The sequence below is a fragment of the Lichenostomus cassidix genome, chromosome 1 (assembly GCF_008360975.1).
Source record: "Lichenostomus cassidix isolate B80296 chromosome 1, HeHo_3.0, whole genome shotgun sequence".
Taxonomy (NCBI): domain Eukaryota; kingdom Metazoa; phylum Chordata; class Aves; order Passeriformes; family Meliphagidae; genus Lichenostomus; species Lichenostomus cassidix.
In genome coordinates this window covers 90,331,194-90,350,088 of record NC_139479.1, presented here as the reverse complement: position 1 = coordinate 90,350,088, position 18,895 = coordinate 90,331,194, and the positions used below count along the sequence as shown (strand labels likewise).

The window sequence follows — 18,895 nt, the reverse complement described above, 5'->3', positions numbered from 1 at the left end:
GAGGCACAACTGTCCAAAACACCCTTGCTGTCCCTCTTTTTCTGGGGTGACACAGGTGAGAGGATGTGGAGGCTGGAAGCAAAGTCAGTGTTGAGCCAAACCAGCATCCAGCCCTGCACACTCATCCCAACTCACAGTCCCTTGCTGCTCTCTTCTAATGAAACATCAGATTCACTTATGACTCAAATTTCAAACACAAAGTCAAGCACCAATTCACAAACACTTCTGTGGTGGAGAGATCTCTACTTCCAGAGACACTTATATACCCACACAGGTTCATTTTGAAGGGGTTAAAACAAACAGCCAGCACTTAAACATTAAAAGTAAACTAAGGTAATAGGTGAGCCAGGCAGGAACACACTGCATTACGGGCTCTCTGATCATCTGGACTGTTATTGTGAGAAAGAGGAAAGAATGGTTTCTCTCTGTGTCAGGGTGGTGAAGCATATCACACTGCACTCAGTAGCTGTCCCGAGATCTCCGCTGGTGAGGGTCAGATGGATCCCTCTGGGCAACACAGGATCAGTCCCATGGCTTGCTGGCTTGAAGATAACCACAGTGAAAACCAGAGAGTTGTCCCCATAGCACAGCTGTGGGTGCTGTAGGTGCTGTAGGTGCTGCTACTCCCTCAGCTGGGCCAAAGTAGCCTCTGACTTTGCAGGGCTCTCTCTGCAGCTGCTGCCTGTGGGAAGCTGTGGAAACCTTCACTGCCAGCAGGTGTGGGGCAGGCAGGTCTCCTCTTCCCACACAAATCGCCCCAGCACTCCCTGCACAGCGGTGGCTGAGGGGGAGGAGGGCCTGGATGAATCCCAGTGCACCCTCCTCACCACAGCAGGATCACTCCATTACCAATTTATGCTGCACTTCTCTTAAAGCTGTGTATTTATTTAGCTTTTTTCAAGCTGTGCAGTTTCTCCCTGTCATCTGCTGGGGACCATCTTTCCCTCCTACACTCAAGCTGTGCCCTTTTGCTTCTGCAGAAAAAACAACTTCCCTTTTCTCCTCCTCCCTTAAGCATGGCTTTCTTTTCCCTGTACACACACTTTTCCTCCACAAAGCCACAAAGCTGTTGGAGCAGGGAATAGACAAAGGTGCGTGCTGTGGATCGAGGTGGAAATGTGAGACCTTGAAACCAAAGCTGGGCAAAGGCCTGAATCCCAGGCCACAGAGGCCGGTCCTGTCCTCAGCAGACGTGGTTTGTGTGTGATTTGTCAGCAGAAACACTCAGATCAAAGCCCTCAAGCCCAACCTTGGAGATGTCAGACACCCTGTGGCAGGTGTTACAAACCCCTGGTAAGATCTTCCTATTTTTTCCCCAGGGAAAAAGCCTGTTCTACCTGCACTTAACAGCAGAAATCCCACTGACTCTAGCAGACCTCAGGTCCCACCCTTTCTAGCACCCTAATTTTGGGATGGCTGGGTTTTCTGGGCACAGGCTACTCACGTCCGTGACGTTCACCACCCCGATCTGTGGTCTGAACAGGTCGATCTTGAAGGTCTTCTCCCAGTAAGTGATGAGCTGCAGGAGTGAGACACAAAGCTCAGACAGGGGTGCTTGCAAGGCCCCGTTGCATGAGCTCAGCCAGCTGGGCTGTGGAGCAAGGAATGTGCATCCATGCGTGCGCGGGAGAGAGGGGAGGCTGAAGGGAAGCTGGGGCTGCCGCACATGGCAAAGGAAAGTGCCAACTCCGGGGCTGTTCCCAAGACAACGCCTTCTTGAGGCAGACCCAAACAAGCAGCAGCTTTCAGGGAGATGGCCTGTGGTCCAGTTTCCCATCCTCGCCTGTCCCACATTCCCTGGGGCAATTCCTCCACTCGTGTGAGTGCACACACACTCCCCCCACACCCTCACACCCACCCCATCCCTGAATTAAACCTGAATTAAACCCTGAATTAAAGGCAAAGAGCCTCTGCCACTCACCAGGGGAAAGTCGTCAGGGTCAATCCAGACAATGCTCAGGTCGGGATTGTCAGTGTTGTCCCTGGCAACCTGCTTCAGGATTTCCAGGAACTCAAAGCCATCTGAAATGATATATGAAGCACTGCAACTCTCCTGCAGACGCACAGGCACTTTTTGCTTGTGGGGTTTCCAGCTTCCCTGGCTCCCCTGTGCACATAGGAGTTGTTTATAGTTCTCATTAAAATGCTGTCTCCCAGCGCTTTCTTTTGATAATAAGGCTTTTAATTTCAAGCATCCTCCTCGGGTATTGAAATTAGTTACACATGAATTAAGCCCCGTAATCCTTCCGTGGAGTGGAACAATGTCACTATTTTCTTGTAGTGAGGGAGGAACTGAGCCCCCAAGAGGCCACAGCTTTCCCATTTGCTGATGGCTCTGAGAAGCACTGATGCCACGGTTTTTCAGAAGTTGGTGGCCTCGGGTTTCCCACATTCCTATCCCACACCCACCTCTCAGCACTTTCCCCGAGCCACACAGCTAGATGGACGCAGACTTAGGGAGCAAATCCTGGTACTGGGGTGGAGGGAATGGCTGTTTTCTTCCCAGGCAATCATTTATATCCAAAATTTGAGTCCTGGCTAGCACACATGCTAGCATAAATGCCCAGAAGCATCCCAGCTCCCATCCCAGCAGGCTGGGGTTTCCCATCCTGCTAGGCTCCACAATGTAAACAAAGCATGTGAAAATACACCTTCTTGAAGGATGGAGAGTCACACAGGGAAGAAAATGGTCTCCTACCTGGGTCATCTTCCTCAGCAAAGGCTACGATGTGGATACCCTCCATGTCATCCTCCTGGAAACAACACAACAATTACTGACAGGCTGGGGAAGGCAGACAGAGTCTGGGTGGTTGCTGGAGACAAGGAGCAGTGGGATGCCCTCAAAAAGGACAATTGCAAAGGGGGGTTTGACTAGAACCCCACTGAGACACCAGAAATGGGAGCTGAGGTAACGCTGAGTCATGAAGGTATTAGGTGCTGAACAGGGTGGTTTGGGTAGGGCTGCTGAAACTCTTCAGATAAAAATGAAATGGGGACCATGATGGCAATAGCGAGGGAGCTTCTGATGGTGTGAGGAGAAAGCTTCTCTGCAGAAAAGGTCAAGTGCTCTCTAGCATGAGAACAGAGGATCCTCCTTCATGCCTGAGGCCAGCCACCCTCATAAATGTTCAGCTCCCAGGAGACGGTTTACAGGGAAATAAATATCTGCCACCATGCTCAGCCCCAAAACATGCTCCTTTGGGGCCAGAAAGGGAGGTTTTCTCACAATATGAGAGGCAAGGTGACTCATTTGGGCCCCTTTTGGGAGGTGAAGGGTCTCTGCTTTAGGTGAGGATCTCTGTGAGCAGTGAAGGAAATTGAGTGGGGGGCTTATTCCAGGGCTCCAACGAGTGGAGGACAGCAATTACAGCCTGGTGGATTACTTTTCTCCACGAAACACGTGAGTAATGATATTGGCAAAGGCCAATGGATCTGCTGGCCGGTTCATCATCCGCCTGCTATGAATGTCATCTCTGAATTATCCTATGGATCGGTTTCGCCTTCCTCACCCGCTGTCGGTCCCTGTTTCCATTTCAATTGGTTTCAATGCAAAAAAAAATTCCCATCTAAATGCTAATTTCTTTTCCCTTCTGAGCCCAGAGGTGACAAAGCCACCATCAAAAAATGAAAGGGGAAAAAACCCCTGAAAGATTAAGTGGAAAACATTATCTTTAAAAACAATAGCGGATGCTGAGCCTTTGTGGACGTCTTCAGGGAATATGTTTTCACCGGGACATTCTAGTCAGATTTACTTGGGATTCAGACCACTTACAGCAGGCAAAATTTATGCTGTTGCTTTTTCTTCATATTTGCCAGCAGCACTGTCAGACAGCAACATAAAAAGTATGTATCTATATGCCATATATAATTATATGTGTATACCTATATAATACAGCTCTATTCTGGCCTACAAGGCAGCAAATAAAACTGGACTAACTCCAGTGAAGGCACTGAGGATGTTGTGAACTTGCAGCAAATCCAGCCCCCTGTCTTCTGTAGGTAGGAGTCCACTGCTAGCAGCAGAGGTAAGATCTGTATTCCCAGGCTGCTGGTTGAGCAGCACCTGTGCATTCCCACTTTTCCTGAGGCTGCTTTAGAATATGTTCAGTACGAAAGCAAAACCACTGCATGTGAAATCTGGGTCTAACTGAAGCTCCATTAATAACCTTGGAGGGGCTTCAGTGGATCTTGGAAGCTGTGTTCTATACAGAATCTGTATTTCAAAACAAAATGAAAAGCCATTGTGCCTAAGTGACTCATAACTCCTGGTTCAGTTTTATTACCTCGTGCCTTGCTGTATTAAAGACTCCCAAGGTTTTTTCCACTTTGGAGTCCTGCAGCGTTTCATGTTACACAGCCAAGAAGGGCAGCATCTGAATGCTGTTACAAATGTGTTGAGCCTTTTGGAAGAATGACTGCATCTTCCTTGGTGTCTGTAAAGCACCTGTTCAGCTTTGTTTTTCAGCATTCACTCGAGGGCCCCTGACTAGCTTTTACATCATATTCATTCACAGTGAAGGGATATTTTTTACACTCAATTTTTCTTTCATTTTCACCCTTCTCTTCTTCCTCACCCCTGCAGACTGTGAGAGTCTTCTGTGTGTGATAGGGGCCAAAATGCTGGTTAATTCTTCACAGCTCCTGATTTGCAGCTTGCTTGCACCCTGAGAAGTGCAATCAAGGCACAGTCTACTTTGAAATCTATGTAATTAACTGTACTGCCTGCCTTCACTTGCATTTTGAATTGCACAACTGCTCTGGTACTTTTACAAGGACCTATAGTGACATGATGAGAGAGAATGGCTTTAAATTTAAAGAGGGTAGACTTAGGTGGGATATTAGGAAGCAATTCTTTACTGTGAGTGTGATGAGACTCTGGAACAGAGAAGGTGAAGAGAAGCTGTGGATGCCCCAGTCCCTGGAAGTGTTCAGGGCCAGGTCAGATGGGGCTTTGAGCAACCTGGTCCAGTGGAGATGCCCCTGCCACAGCAGGGGGGTGGAACTAGATGATCTCTAAGGTCCCTTTAGAGATCCAAACCAGTCTATGGTGCTGTGAGTTTCCGTGGGACATCTGCACAATCTCTGTAGCTCACCCAGCAAGCAGGCCATGGAAATCACCCCACCCCAGCACTGATGTCCCTTAGCTGAGATGGAGCATCCTTGGACAGGATCACTACACAGTCCCAACACCAGCCTCACCCACTGCTTAGCTTTCCCTCTTCCCTTTGTGGGGCAAGCAGGAGCCAGCCCAGCTATCCACAGCTGTTGAGCAAAGCATCTGAGCACCCTGTTTCAACTCAGGCACTAGGCATCACAGCCAAGGCTTTCCCTTTTTTCCAGGAGAGAGAAAGTAGCCTTGCAAGGAAGAAAAGATGATGTTTTGCCCAGGCAGAGGCTGGAGCCCTTGAGCAGCAGTTTCTTGTTGGAAGCTGGCAGGGGACACAATGCTTCCCACCACATGTGCTTACCCACGTCTCAAACATGTCCTCTGGGCGCAGCTTCCTCAAGGTGGCCCTGAAAGGAAGACAGAAAGGCTCTTTGAGGACAAATCCAGCACTGCCACACATTATGGAAAAAGTCACCATGGCACGTTTGGCTGGTGGCTGGAGTCAGCCATCACATTTTGAATGCAAGCACGAGGGCACTGTAGGTCAACTTATGTCTTTATTTATGGTGATAAAACCCTGCCCCTGGCCCCACTGGAGTCACTGCAGCCACTATTCCTCCTTGGGAAGATGAGTTGCCTCTCTGTGCTGGGATGTGCTGATGAATTAGCCCCTCACATGCCAGCCAGCTCTGTCTGTGCTGAGAGCACGAGGTGACCCATTCACTTCTGCCTTGCAGTCCCTGGGATATTCCTAATGGGCTCTGTCCCCCCTTTCTCCTGCTTTCACCCCAGCATAATTTCAACACAGAAATCCTTCCCACCTCTACTGAAGCAAAGACAGAATAAACTCTGGGAAGATTTAGATCCTAACCACTGTTGACAAGAAAATTTAAACCCTAAGACTGGTGAAAGCAAATTTTTTGAGAAGTATTTCATAAAGGATAAAAGATTAAAAGCATATATTTTCAGACACATCTCTATCAGGAAGTCTGTCAGAGAGCCTGGCAGGCCGAGAGCTGACTGGGGTGTTAGAGGGGCACCCAAGGAACACAGGGCCATGGCAGACAAGCACAAGTCATACTTTGCACATCTGCTAGCTGTGGCATCAGCTGTTCAGGACCCCAGCAGAGCAAGTCTCCCTGACTGACCTGCCCCAGGACCTGCTGCAAAGAGAAGTGTCAGTCTATAAAGTTTCAGAACAGATTTGTAGAAGGAGTGGCAGCCTGTCGCCAGAACCTGGTGGAATAAGTGAGATGTGTAACCTGTTGCTTGAGTTTGCCTCACCACCAGAGCCATGGAAACAAGAAGGATTTTTTAGAGGTTCCTAAAGGACCTGAGGAGCCACAGAACTGAGCTGCAGTTAGATCAGAGGAGGGGATTCTCCTGTGGATTAATAACATTGAAGGTAGGGATGAATGATCAGTTTTCATGACAGAGGGAATGAACCAATTAAGATTCACACCATATTCTTTGGTGTGATCATATGCATAACATATTCTCACACAATCTGAAAAGGATAGGAAATAGGAATATTGCAGCATTTGCTTATCATATCCAATTCTTTGGCAACCAACAAAAGCCTCACTATGAGTTGATACAGAGGACCTCCTGAGACTTGAGTGTCTGCATGATACAGACATTCAGCAAGTAACACTTGCAGAAAACCAACCTTGATTCTACACGTGCAGCAATGGGTTCTAAATTAGCTGTAATTAATTGTTGGCTCTCATGAAAGGGGCCCAGGTGTCACAAATCAAGAAAGCATCAGCTCCAACTGAAGAAGGCAAAAAGAGGATTACAAACAGTTGGGAAATGGCTGAGGAGTAGAACATACATTATGGCAGAGGACAGCTACACTGCCAGCCTCCACAGGGAATGTATGGGTAGTTCTGGTCATCCCATCATGGAGATTACATGGACAACTGAAAAATGCACTTGGAAACATGGCAGTGGGGAGTGAAGGTATGGAATAATCTCTATTTGATGAAGATTAAATAGAAAAGCATTTATCTTGTGAAAGTAGCAATTGAAGAGGGATTTGGCAGGTATTCTAAAAAATTTGGAATGGTAAAGAAAAAGTGAATATCTTAGAATATGGCCAATATGCACAGAATATGCACAGGCTGTTCACTTAAAAGTTGGACTTGATGATCCTTGTGGGTCCCTTCCAACTCAGAATATTCTGTGATTCTCTCCCTACATATTACCTTAAGTATTAATCATTGTTCCTCTTAAGACAAGAGTTGGTAGGTATTATTAGGTGGGTTGGTAGGTAATTATTAGGTAGCAGGTATAAACTAAACAAATAAGAATGGTCTTTTGATGAAATGCATACTGCTGAACTCATTACAATTTGGTACTTTCAGTATCAAAATAGAACTAAGGTGGAAACAACTATAGAAATTGAAGAAATAGCCACTAAACACAAGATCAGGGATACAATTTTTGAACCAGCAAGTCTCTCATTGTTGATGGTCCAAAACTAGGATTACATCAGGTGAATGCACATAATGAATTTAGGCTTGTACTTGGCTTTTAAGACACTTTCCCCTCTATTCTCTGGGGGAAGCTCTTGGAGAAATGAAACTCAGTGGGAAGGAGCTGACCCCACCCACGTATAATGATTGCTGTGTTGTTACTCTGGGTACTTTTCTTTTTGTGTTGGAGGGAGTGAGGGAAGTGGGCTTTGGTTAGCATAAGTGAGAGAGAACACAATTCAGCCCCCGTGTTGCTACACCATACTTGAAGAGAAGTGGGGCTGCAACCCCAGCATTTTGCACATGAAAGAGGAATCAGCCCTGAGGTCTGTACCATGCAATTTGTGTTTGTGCAACTGAGAGCAAAATCTGGGCTGAGTCCTTGGAGTGGCAGTGGCCACCATGCCCAGATGGACACCCATCTGTGCAGCCTTGGACAAGTCACTCTGTGCTGCTGAGCACTGTCTTCCTGACCTTCTGTGGAGAGGATGAACTTTCCCATCACAGCCTGCAGCTGCCCAGGGAATCCTCAGCTGAGAGGCTGTGCCTGAGCTCCTCCTGGGCTTCAGCTCCTGTCTCGAGGCTGCAAAGAAAGCTCAGCAAATCCCAACTTCTGTGCAGGGCTGGAGGAAGTGGTAGTGAAGCCTGCCTGGGCACAGTAGTGGGAAAGCTGATTTTGGAAGGGCTGTTGAAGGCATGCCAAAGAGTCTGGATAGAGCTGACCAGTGGTAGCTTTTCCCAGTGATGTGATGGGGTTCCTTCAGTGGGATAGAGAGATGGCAGTGGGGCTTTGCCCCATATCTGTGTGAAGGGGAGGAGGCCAGTGGTCCTCTATTCCTTCCTTCAGGGAATATCCTGCTGAGCTGTCTATAGGGAACTGGCACATAGCAGCTGCTGAGGTTGCTTCATTTTAATCCACAGATCATCTCCTTGTCTGACTAATTCCAGCCTGTGGCTTTAGGTCCTTTACTGGTGGCAAGGCAGGATGAAGCGCTTCTGCTCTGAGAAGCTCGGCATTAACTACTGGGGACATATTGCTGTCACTTCAGGCTTCTTCCCCTGCCATGGCAGCACCTTGGCAGGTTTGGGATTTCAGATATATGATTTTATGGACTCCATTTAATTATTTTCTGAGCTTTGGTGCTTGCAAAATACATGGCTCACCCCCTTGCTTCTACCAAGTACCACAAAATGTCATGAAATATGTGAGACCTTGGGGCATTCCACTGCAATTTTGTGCTGATGAAGAGTTTGCCTTATTAGGCTAGCATTTAGATGGTTGAGTTTAATCAGCCTTCTGATGCTATGGCTTGACAGAAAGAGTTTGGGGAGAAAAAAATGGGAAGGACTAAGGTCAAGAAGCTCAGGAGGCCTGCAAAGTGAATTGCAGGTACACAGAAGATAGACAAGCCCTTCATATTTCAGAAAAATCAGAGAACTGTTTCTGGTGAGTCTCGCATTCTGAAGATGATCTCCTGTCTGTGTGAACCCAGACCTACAGCTGAGGCTGGTTTGAGATCCCCCTCTATATAGATGGCCCTACTTTCCTCAGACTCATCTGGTCCCTTGATTGTCTGCTGGGAGATGCAGTTGCAGTGGCAGCAGGTAGCCTGTGTCACTCCTGAGAGGTGTCTTTAAGGGTGTAAAAATACAGCACCTCCTGGGTAGTTTTGCCTTTATACTTAACCCTATGCTTTTACACAGGATCTGCCTCTCTGGTGACTTCCTGACTATTTTGGTAGCTGAGTCCCTAAACAACTGTGCAATAACCCTGATTGCAAAAAGCACGAGCATCCACAGCTCCTGCTGAGTTGATCAAACACTGTAGGTGCTCATCGCCATCCCCACATGAGGCTCAACACAGCCACAACAGCTGTGGTGTCTTCTCTGTGCCTATGGTCAGCAGGAGCCTCCTACTCCTTAGTGGTTCCTGTGAGCTTGGTGTGAGCTCAGAGCCTGCCTCCAGACATATCTGACATCAGGAGAGCCACACACCCATCAGTGAAGCTGTTTTCAGGAAGGAGGTGACTGGATAGGATTTGGATTTGGCTTGAGGGGCCATGGAGAGGATTATCTTCTCTACAGACCTAAATTAAAAGTATGTGTAATTAGGGCAAGGATTCCACTCTACACTGCCTAGAAGTCTCTGCTTTTTGAGTGAGGACTAACCAGGGAGGAGGAAGAGCAGGAAGAGGGAAGCTCTGTTATCACAACTCCATTGTGGTGAACTCTGATTGCTGTGCAGATACTTGCACTTCTGGGAGTAGGAAAAAACCAGCCACAATTTCAAACCTAGGTGAGCAAATCATCAAAAGGTGGTCATCATCCGAGTTTTTTTGAGGGTGATGCCCTAGAGAGGTAAGGTCATGATGATAGACACCTTTATCCACCTCCCTTGTCCAGGAGCATCCTGTATGCTACATACCTCCTGTGCTCTCTCACAAAATCCACCAGCTCCTCTTCTGAGTAAGGCTTATCAGGGATGTGAACAGGCTCATCCATAAAGGGTTCATAGAAGTCCACCTCATTCATCTTTAGGCCTAGCTTCTTGGCAACCTGTTGCAGGGCAGACAGTCACAAGTGAGGGAGCCTGATGTGCCTCTGCCTACCCAGAGTCTTTGCTGGTGGCAGGGCTGAGATCATGGCACTTGCTCTCTCTCTCTCTCGGAGCATGCACTCCCAGGGGTGGCCCACAAAAGAGAGTGGAACTTTCCTTGTTTAAACCCCCCCCGATGCCCCCTACACTACTGGTGTCAAACACTGGGACAGAGCAAGGCCAGAGTCAAGGCCCTGCAGACCTAGAGGGGCTGGTTTCCAAACCCATATCAGGGTCTGCCTCCATCCTGCAGAATTGGCTTTTTATCTTGCGACAGGGCCAAAACATCGATGTGGACACCAACACAAAATCTAGAAACACTGAAAATGAGAAGCCAAAACCAGACAATAAACCTGGGAACCTCCTGAGCTCTTGGGAAACAGGTGGTGGCATATGTGAGCTCCCATGGAGGTCAGTGGATGCTTACCCCTTTGTCAAAGGTGGCAAAGAACTTGACGTATGGCTGGAATTGTTCAGCGGCTTCTTCAAATGACTTGAAATCTGGAAGGAGAAAAGGGGAATGAAGAAGGTATTTCACAGAGAGCTGACCACACTCTGATCAGCCCAGAAGGTATGGAAGGGGAAGAGCAAATATAAATTACTGCAAGCTCCATCAGATGACAGCCCAGTGTTTTTTCCACTCTTCCAGGATTTACAAAGAAGGATGATTTCATGTGGAGCGACATGCTGTGCAGCCCCACAGTGTTCAGAAAAGCTGCAGAGCCCAGCGTGGCACACTTAACTGGGGCTGAAATTAGCAGCCCTGTGAAGCAGGTCCAGTTGTAGTTCAGCCTCGGAAACACATGGAGTTGCTCCAGCAGTAATGATTCCTGCCATTCCCTAAACAGTAACCAAGTGTGATTAGACATGCTTCCCCTGCTGCAGGAGGATGAGGCAGGAACCAGGTAGGTTTTTGCTGTAATTGCTGTCAGGTCCTCCTGAACCTCAGGGGTCTGGAAAGATGATCTCAGCCTAGCAGGAGATTTTACAACAGACATTTCTCACCTTACTTTCAAGTAGTTATTACTATTATTATTAGGGTCACAGCCCTGCCCAAGCTGCTCTGCAGCCCAAATTGAGAAAGCTGAAGAGGTGAGAGGTGGGTGGGCTGTTGCATTGCAGCAAACCTGGTGATGCCTTGCTTGTTCTTGTAAGAATACCTTCTTTCTGCTAAAGGCAGGACATGCCAAGGTAGGGTGGCGCACTGCCTGGGGAGCAGGGGGAACATTTAGGGCTGGCAGAGGACATTGCAGGGCTTGACAGGGAAATTCTCAGGTGAGGATTTCTCTAGACTTGTGAAAGCTGGGTTTGCCCGGAGTGGTCCCTGAGTTGCACATCCCTCAGGGTGTGGGACCATCCTCTTCCCAGTCTTGGAGATCAGCAAGGAGGAGCAGGTCAGTGCCACTGCCAGGCTACCCCAAAGGGCTTTGCTTACTGCTGCTTTATATTCACCAAGCTAGTATTTAATGTGTGTCCCTATTTCCCTTTACCTCCCCCCTTGCCTCCCTCCTTCTTTGATCCTTTGGGCTCACTGCTCTCAAGAAGGGCACTTTGCTCCTTTTAGCTGCTCTCTCAGTGTAACTGTAACCTCAGCTGATTTTTGGGTGAGGTAAACTTACTTTTCTACCAGAGCCCCTGGATTATGGCCCTCTTCTCTTGCCAGCAGCCACCTTGCAGAAGGGTCAAGGTGGAGGAATGGGCTCATGCAGTGCACCAGTGAAAACTTGCCTGCAAACACATTCATCCTCCAGCAATTTTCCACGCTGTCACAGCCTGCCATACACCACAACACCCTTCATGTTCATGCAGAACAACCAGTGCTCGGCCCCCAGAGCTCCCAGGCAGGCTCCAAGCCCCACGAGGAACACGTTTATCTTACGTTCTGAGTCTTCTCCCTTGAAGTAGCCAATGAGTTTGATTTCGTCGTCGATCTGGTCGAAGGCCTGAAGCTCCAGCTTGCTGTTTATGACCTCCACGGGGTCTTCTAGCAACTGCCATGACAAATGCATGTGGTAACGCAGTGATTTGCAGCACCAACCTATGCCTGGCAGGGTGTGTCACAAGCAGCCTAAGCGGGGAGAAAGAGGTCACCCAATTTCTCTGCTGTTGGAAACCCTACTTAGTGCTCTCTGCCTTAATGTGAGGAGCCAAGAGAAGTGGGTCACCTTCAGAGGGACATGTTAGTAGGTTCACTGCAGAGGTGGAAGCGTCGAGAGGGAGGCTGATAGAGGACTGGGTAACCCAAATGGATGCTGAGGGACATACTGTGATGAGAGGTAAGGGATAGCAATTGCAGCTGGCATTAGGGAGGCTGAGAAGAAGGATTTCTTTTGCGTTCAGGCTCAAAGGTGAGTACATCATTGTGCCCATGCACAAAAAGAGCATTTCGTTCTAGGGCCTTGATCTCCTCTCACTCATGGCAGTGCAATCTGGGGAGTTCACTGATGATACAGTATGTTATATGTGTCTAGGAATGGGCAAATAGTTTGCAACACAAGCCTTTTTCAATGCACTGAGCTCCTTTTAGTTGCTCTGTGAGTATCCTACTTCTTGGGTATTCTTTGTTTAAAAATACCTCTTCTTTATAAAGAAAAAAAAAGCATGCAATATTTTGCAAAAGGCAAAGTGTTTGCACACAAGCTTGCCCACTGAGGTGGGTGACCAGCAGGCAGTCATGTGGGATTGTTGCTTACTTCCAAATACTCCATAAACAGGAAAGAGGACTGGATGTCTCTAAGATGTACTGGGTAGTGGCATGTAAGGGTATCAGCTTTTCTGGGAACTCATGGTCAGACAAGTATTGGGGAAGATGTCAAATGCCATCTCTACCAGTGAACAGCAAACAGGGATGAAATTTCAAACAAAGATACACTCATTTTTTAGCAAACTGAGTATTTGCAAAGTCTTCTCTGAGAGGTTTTATCTAGCTCTGAGCTTATCCGTGCTTACATCCAAGAGGAATTCCACCAAGACATCTGCGGACAGCTCCCCATCAAATTCAATCAACCGCTCATCCTTAAAGACATAGAGACTTCCCTCTTCAAGCAAGCCTGAAAGAAGAGAGGAAACCATTTGTGGTTAACCTGTCATTAAAAGCATGTTTAGTGCAGAGTGTCTTGCTTGTTATCCCAGTAATTCCTCCTGGGAAAATGCAATTGGCAGTTCACTGTGTTGGTCTATTTAGAAACAACTTGAGCAATACCCTGACGGGTGTTTCATGAGACAAGGGACAGACTTCAGCAAGAGCTGGTGCTGACTTCTTCCCAGATGGTAAAGTTTTCATTCAGGTCATAGTTTGGTCTCAGCTGGAAAAATTCTGCACCAGGAACTTGTTTCAACTTGGCTGTCTATCTTGCAATAAATACTGGGCTCTAACTGACAGCTCAGATTTTAACAACCTGTCACTATATGGAAAATGGATTTTGATTTGGGTTGTGCTCACTGTCCAGAGAAGGCTGAACTATGTGAACGTCACCAGTGACCTGAAAGTGAGCTTCAAACTGTCTGAGGCTTAGCTGGCCTTGGCAAAAGGGTTAGAAACCAATGATAGAGATGCCACAGACTGCAGGGTGACAGATTTCAATGCTGTATCACTGGACTGAGGGCTGAGTGCCACAGAACCTTGTTGGAGGCTCCAAAATCAACAGCACTGGCCTCCTGCAATGCAGGGTACCACTGGCCAAGGTGGTTGGTATTTTGTTCCTTCTTGGAGAGGCAGAAGCTCTTGTCTTTAGTTTAGCTCCCATGACTGCTCACAGCCTCTAATTGAGGGAAGAAAATTAGAATCCAGAATGCTTAAACATTAGGTTTAGTGGTATATTTGTGTACTGTTGTATTAATGGGACACAGTATTTCCATATTACTTTGTGGGCTAAAATATGAAGGGACTGCCAGCCCCTGGAAGGCAGCTGTGTCCAGGGGTGGGCAATGCAGCAGCCTTCCACCTTTAGAGCTGGTTTCTTCTTTTGCTCTGGGGAACAAGCTGGAGTGATGGGCACCTGGCTGCCTGGTGACATTTGGGGGACTGTGTGATTTCCCCATATGTTCTGGTTCTGCACTGCTGTGTCAGTCCTGTCTCTGTGTAGGAAGAGCATTAAGTTACTCCATGGCACCTATTTACTGTTTCTGTACAGAAAGCTGTGAAGTTACATCCTGTCATCATTACAGCATGAATTGCCTTTCTTTTTCACTTGGTTTGGTTTGGTTTGGTAGACAGACCCTTTTCCTGGAAGGGTCTTGGCTCATCTCTCTCATCCTCACTCCCACCCCTCGGCTAGATCCTGCCCATGTTGCCGTGGGCAGATGGTCAGTGTGCAAGTGCCACCATCATCCTCCTCCCTGGTAACAAGGATTTGGCTGTCCTCTATGGGGTTGTCTGTTGGACATCACTTCCACAGTCTCTCCAAGGTCTTCCAGAGATATCAGACCCAAGACTCACCTAACTTTTTGGCAAGTTTGGCATCCTTCTTGGAGTCCACCATCCCAAAGCCAATGCTCCTGGGTTCCAGGACCTGAGCTGCCAGCTGTGGGAGGAACCAGAGAGCCCAACATTAGCAGCATTAACACCACAGGGTAGCTAAAGGGCAGAATGCCCTGCTAGCATAACATGACAGACACAAGTGACCCATATTCTGCTTTTGAGCAGCACCAATGGCTTGTGTCACATGCTGCCTCTCTGCTGAGATAACCCAGAGGTCACAAGGGTTGGGTTTCCTCCCATTGTGTTGCAGCAGGGAGCTTGCTGGCACTGCCAGGTGCTGTTCACTGCTGTTTGACACTGGCCTCAGCCTGACTGATCTGGGGACACCAAAGCAGTGGGGATGGCTGGAAGAAAGTCCTGTGCCACCAACACAAAGCAAAACCTGTTTTCTCTGTGGTGCCTTGGCATCCTCCTGCAGGGGAGTGTGACATGTGGACACCACAGACATTTTAACTCTTGGAAGTGCATGGTGCCAGGCAGCAGTGGGTGCAGGATGCTGCAGCAACATGCTTTCTTCATGCATGTGATGGGGTGGCCAAAGCAGGCTCCTTGTCCTATGAAAGGCTTGAAGTCATGCCTCTTGCCCAGGCTTCAGTAACCCCCCAAATCCTGGTCCCCTATTTTTGCAAAAGAAATGCATCTAAGCCCAACCATGCTCATGTTCACCTTCTTGCAGCTTTGCAAAACCAGTGCAAAAGAAGTTTGCAAAACCAGTGCACCCTGTTCCCACCATTTTTGATGAAGGGGCCTCTTGAAGATATCGAGTTCCTGCCTGTTTTGTGAAAATAGATATGTGAGGAAAGGAGAGACGCTCTGCAAGGGCCCTGTGGTGGGAGCGACCCTGGGTGAGACCCTGTGAATTCCAAATTGGCTCCTAGAGATGCAGTGACCCTGGTAAATGGATCCACTTATGCACTGGATGACTGACAGCGCCACCACAAGCATGCTAGAGACCCTACAAGGCAGTAAAGATGCTCTGAGAACCACCAAGCAGCTGCAAGAGCCTCCTCCTCCTCCTCCTCCCTCTCCCTTCCTGCTCCACAAATGCCTCTGATGCTGATGATCTTCTTGCTGTTCCTCCTCCCAGCCCTGCCGGATGGCGGGGGATGATGGAGATGAGGGGTCAGGAGCCTTTGGGGCAGGAATGTCCCTATTAGGGCACAGCTGTCAGTGCTTGGCATCAGGAGGCCGGAGTGGGGCAGAAGAAAAGCTATGGCCAGAGAGATGGTGGGCTGATTTATGAGGAGGCTCCCCCTCCCAGCTCGTTTTGGCTCCCTTCCCCAGACTCAAAGCCAGCTTGAATGTCACCCAGCAGTGCTGCCACTGTGGCCACGTGGCCCCATGGCTCCCCTGCTATAAATAGCTTCTTCCTGTGCCAGGCTGCCATGAGAGTGAGAGGTGATTAGAGGCATTGGGGAGCAAAAGCAGTGGGGCAGCCACCTTGCCTGTGCAGTGGGGTGTCATGGGCCCAGCCAGCTCCCTGTGCTGTCAGCCCACAGCCTGGCCCTGCAATTCTGGGGGATGGTGCCAGGCACCCTGGCGATCAGGGCTCACAGACCTTGCTTGAGCAAAGGGGAGAGATGGACAATGTAGTTGTTTTCTCCCTTCTACCAATTACACAACCTCAGGCCTGTCCCAAAGCCCTACAGACCACCAACGACCACAGCATTGCTGCAACCTTGATCGCCCTGTTGTCTTTAGGGGCAAATGCCACCACGGGAGGCAAAAGGAGTGCTTGTATTACACAGGAAACAGAGGTCTCAATGCTCTTTCCTTGCTCTTTGCCAGTGCTTTGAAATGAAGGTAAGGCTGCCTGTTCAGGGCTTGTGCTTTCAAAGGACACTGCCTGAAAGGGGCAGAGCACTGGTTAGTGTTTGCACATCCATAGATAAGGCTGATAAGGCACTGCTCTGCTCTGGCATCCCATCTGCTGGCTCAGGCCACCTTAGAGCACCTGAGAGCAGCTGGTACCCCATATTGCAATGAGATGGACACCTCTTGTGAGCTCTCTGGACATCTGCAAGTGAGCGGTGGTAAGAGAGGCGACTTTCTGTTTCCCATTAGGGGGATCTGCCATGACTGGACAAAGGGATGGATCCTGTAGGGTCATCAGCTTTCTGGGACATTGTCAGCATGTCCCTGCTTGATGGTGGTTGTGCACACCAGCAAGAGGCTCCTCAGAGTGCCCACTTGAGAATCTGGCAGCTCTGTGACCAGAGGAAAACACAGGAAGTCCAAGGGAAGAAGACTTGTTCAGTCATGTCCAGTCCAGTCCATACTTGATTTGGTTATTTACAGCTATATCAGGCATGTGCCACACAAAGTCAGGGCAATTTAAGCCCCATAGTTCCTGACTCCTGCACACAGGAGATGGTTAGAGTTTCTTGTGGGTGTTTGAAGGTCAGAAAAGTGCAGAAAAGCTGCAACACCTGCTACAGACAAGTGGTTGGATGTGAGCAGGGATGTTTGCAAGAGAGGAGGCATTGATCAGGCGTCATGTGTGTCAGCATGCAGCGTGGACAAGTTAGCTCTTCAGAGGGGTGTGGATGCAGTTGAGTAGCTGCGAGCATGGAAGCTTGCTGGAAAAGAGTAAATGCGCCAAGAAAATGTGGGTGATGTGATGAAAACCTCTTTGTGGGAGGCTGGGAGTGCTCAGCAGTCAAAAATGATCTCAGTAATGCTGGAGGTGTGCCTGCTGGTGTGACAGGGCTTGTGTAGCTGTGTCTAGCAAGACTGTCTCCTGGAGGTGTAGGTATGGTGGGTATGAATGTTTGGAAGTGTTCCTCTGAAGAGGCTCATCCCCAGGGATGTGCAACAATTTGGACATATAGGGGAGTGCTTGGTGTGGTGTGTGATGTGCCTGATGGGACAGAGCTGGGAGCTCAGCAGGCAGCCTGCCTCCTGTGCTGGGACCTTCGTGCCAATGAGACGAGCAGTACAGCCTGTGCTCATCCCCAGAGCAGGGTCTCACAACAGGGAACTCTTTGTGCAACATGAGACTCTTGGGAGCCCTTCCCACTGTGGCAGAGCTTGCAGGGAGGAGACTTTGCAGAGTGTTTATGGTGGTTTTTGCAAGTGCAAGCTATGCAGGGCCTGAGCATTGCTCCTGACCTTGCTTTCCCTGCTTTCCACTGTAGCAGGTGAGTCTGACCCATGCATAGGTGACGATATAGTCCCACACCTATATTTGAACTCCAAAAGGCAGCAAAATATGGAGTATGCCAGAGGCACAGCAATTTGGCTAATTGCCCCCTACTCATTACAGTATCAAGCATTTATATATCCCCTTACAGTATTTTCTGGTTCCATAGTGCTAGTGGGATTTGAATGCAGATAATGTTTCTAATCTTGACAATCCTCTTGGCTCAGGACCTTGGGACAGAGGTATCTGTAATCTAAGAGCACAGCCCCTCCTCCTCCTGCCTTTAAATTCATATTGCTCCAAGTCTTGGCCAGCTAGAGCCTTTGCCTTTGTGTCAGCCTCTATCTCTATAGCATGTAATTTAGCCTCAACAGCTGCATGGGGACGTGGAGGGTAGAAACTGCCCTGGAAGAACTGGACCTAACTGATCATGCAGTCCCTGAGGTAGATTTGGCCAGGCAGAATTGGCTGAGAGCATGAGCAAGGAGCCCAGTAGCTTGTAATCTCACGTCCCATGCACATTTTGCAGCCTCATTCTCTTGTGCATGAAACCTTTGCAACGCATACTTTTTACCCATAGGATCCCAAGCTATAGCCTGTGCAGCGCTGGGAAAAGGAGGTGTGAGTTTGGCAGCAATCCTCCTCCTTTCTCCCATATCCCTCAGGTAATAACCGTACTTGAATTTGGGTAAATGTGAGGGAGTGAATGGCCCTTTGGGATGTGTGAGAGGTCCAGCCCAAAGTGAAGCTTGAGTACCAAGTCCACAAGAAGCCTTGAATGGTGTCAGCAGGTACAGGCACTCTGAATAATGGGTATGGAAAGACACAACTCCCTGCCTAACACCTCAGCTTCACACCCACTATACCTATCTGAGCCTAGGTGTGATGCTGGGAAGATCTGGGAGATTTAAGAAGTCCCATATGGTCATCCTGAATTCCTAGGTTATACAGCAGCAGCCATGTCACTGTCTTCCTAACCATGCTCCTATTCCAGCTGCAGACAGCACTGATTGTGCCAAACCTTGCATTTGGTGTCAGTTTTGCTGCTAAATGGCAGACAAAATCCCTCAGAGAGGGTTAAAAATGGGGGTGG

At 48.6% G+C, this 18,895-nt stretch overlaps 1 protein-coding gene across 1 annotated transcript in view; it reads right to left on the bottom strand.

The window, feature by feature from the left end:
• The window catches only part of CASQ2 (calsequestrin 2), a 32,103-nt gene that overhangs the window by 2,962 nt on the left and 10,246 nt on the right, over positions 1 to 18,895 (bottom strand). The window contains exons 2-10 of the mRNA XM_085070526.1: positions 14,619 to 14,703; positions 13,130 to 13,230; positions 12,060 to 12,171; positions 10,608 to 10,681; positions 10,010 to 10,140; positions 5,469 to 5,514; positions 2,699 to 2,753; positions 1,922 to 2,022; positions 1,445 to 1,519 (exon numbers count right to left, since the gene is read on the bottom strand). Coding sequence (XP_084926652.1) covers positions 1,445 to 1,519; positions 1,922 to 2,022; positions 2,699 to 2,753; positions 5,469 to 5,514; positions 10,010 to 10,140; positions 10,608 to 10,681; positions 12,060 to 12,171; positions 13,130 to 13,230; positions 14,619 to 14,703 — 780 coding nt within the window. The remainder of the gene's footprint in view (positions 1 to 1,444; positions 1,520 to 1,921; positions 2,023 to 2,698; positions 2,754 to 5,468; positions 5,515 to 10,009; positions 10,141 to 10,607; positions 10,682 to 12,059; positions 12,172 to 13,129; positions 13,231 to 14,618; positions 14,704 to 18,895) is intronic.